This window comes from Chaetura pelagica, unplaced genomic scaffold (assembly GCF_000747805.2).
Source record: "Chaetura pelagica isolate M959 unplaced genomic scaffold, ChaPel_1.0 scaffold864, whole genome shotgun sequence".
In the NCBI taxonomy this organism is placed as follows: Eukaryota; Metazoa; Chordata; class Aves; order Apodiformes; family Apodidae; genus Chaetura; species Chaetura pelagica.
In genome coordinates, this window is record NW_009952997.1 from 35,268 (window position 1) to 36,905 (window position 1,638).

The window sequence follows — 1,638 nt, forward strand, 5'->3', positions numbered from 1 at the left end:
GAGGTTGTGGAGTCTCCTTCACTGGAGACATTCAAAAGCCACCTGGACATGTTCCTGTGTTATGTGCTTTGGGTGACCTTGCTCTGGCAGGGGGGCTTGGACTGGATGATCTTTTGAGGTCCTTTCCAACCCCTAGGATTCTGTGTGATTCTGTATGTGGTGGAGCAGCTAATCTGGAAGCCATTTCCAGGCAGTAAGGACAAGAAGATGATGAGGAGTAGTCAGTGTGGCTTCATCAAGGGGAAGTCATGCTTGACCAAAAACTCTACAGTGAAATGGCTGGGTTTGCAGATGAGGGGAGAGCAGTGGCTGTTGTCTACCTGACCTTCTTGAAGTTCTTTGATACTGTGTCCCTCAAGATCCTTATGGAGAAGCTGATAAACTCTGGCTGGATGAGTGGAGAGGTGGACTGAAAGCTGGCCCAGTGGCCAGACAATGGGACAGTGTCCTCCCAGCCAGTCTGGAGATGACACCTAACTTGAGAGGGGTGGCTGAGAGGCTGGAGTGGTGCTGCCATCCTGAGGGACTTGGACAGGCTGGAGAAACAGTTGGGCAGGAACCTCAGGAAGATCAGCAAGGGGACCTGATCCTCCTGCCCTTGGGGAGGAGCAGCCTCAGGCACCAGCACGTGCAGAAAAGGACCTTGGGGTCCTGAAGGACACCAGGTTGACCATGAGCCAGCAGTGTGCTCCTGTTGAAGAGAAGGCCAATGGGGAGGGTTGCCAGCAGGTTGGAAAGGTGACCCTTCCCTCTGCTCAGCACTGGGGAGGCCTCACCTGCAGTTCTGGGCTCCCCAGGACAAGAGACATGGAGAAGCCAATGAAGGGCCATGAGGATGATGGAGGCACTGGAGCACCTCACACATGAGGAGGGGCTGAGAGAGCTGGGGCTGCTGAGCCTGGAGAAGAGAAGGCTCAGAGGGACCTCTTTAAGGTATCCAGATACCTGCAGAGAGGGTGGAGGTGTCCAGGGAGAGAAGCAGAGGCACAAACTGGAGCACAGGAGGTTTCCTCTGGACATCAGGGGACACACTCTTGCTGTGAGGGTGACCAAGCACTGGCACAGGTTGCCCAGGGTTGTGGTGGAGTCTCCATCCATGGAGATACTCAGAACCCAACTAGACACAGTGATGGGCAGCCAGCTCTGGGTGGCCCAGCTAAAGCAGGAGGTTGGACAAGATCATAGAATCATAGAATTATTAAGGTTGGAAGGGACTTGAAAGTTTATCTTGTTGCAACCTCCCAGCTATGAGCAGGGATCCCTACCACTAGACCAGGTTCCCAGACATTCCCAGGTTCCTTCCCCACTTCAGCCATGCTGTGACCCTCTCACACTGTGGTTCTGTGACGTGGTGTGTCCTTGCATTGTGACCATCATCCTTGGCATGTGAATGGTGTCCTTGGTAGGTCCCAAGGTGGTGTGGGACACCCACATGTCACAGCGTGTCCTTGTCCTAGCAGAGTGGCTCCAGGCCCCAAGGGGGCAGGTGACAGTGCTGGGACCAGCGTGTGGTGCCTTCTGGGCATGTTTTGGCCCTTTGGGCTGTTACCCTTTCCCCTGACATGCTGTCTCCCTGTCGCAGGGTGGTGCTGGGCCCCGAGCTGGTGATGCTGGGCCCTGGGGAGCAGCTGAAGGTCT

At 55.3% G+C, this 1,638-nt stretch overlaps 1 protein-coding gene across 1 annotated transcript in view; it reads left to right on the forward strand.

The window, feature by feature from the left end:
- The window catches only part of MVP (major vault protein), a 46,082-nt gene that overhangs the window by 10,989 nt on the left and 33,455 nt on the right, over positions 1 to 1,638 (forward strand). The window contains exon 10 of the mRNA XM_009996572.1: positions 1,583 to 1,627. Coding sequence (XP_009994874.1) covers positions 1,583 to 1,627 — 45 coding nt within the window. The remainder of the gene's footprint in view (positions 1 to 1,582; positions 1,628 to 1,638) is intronic.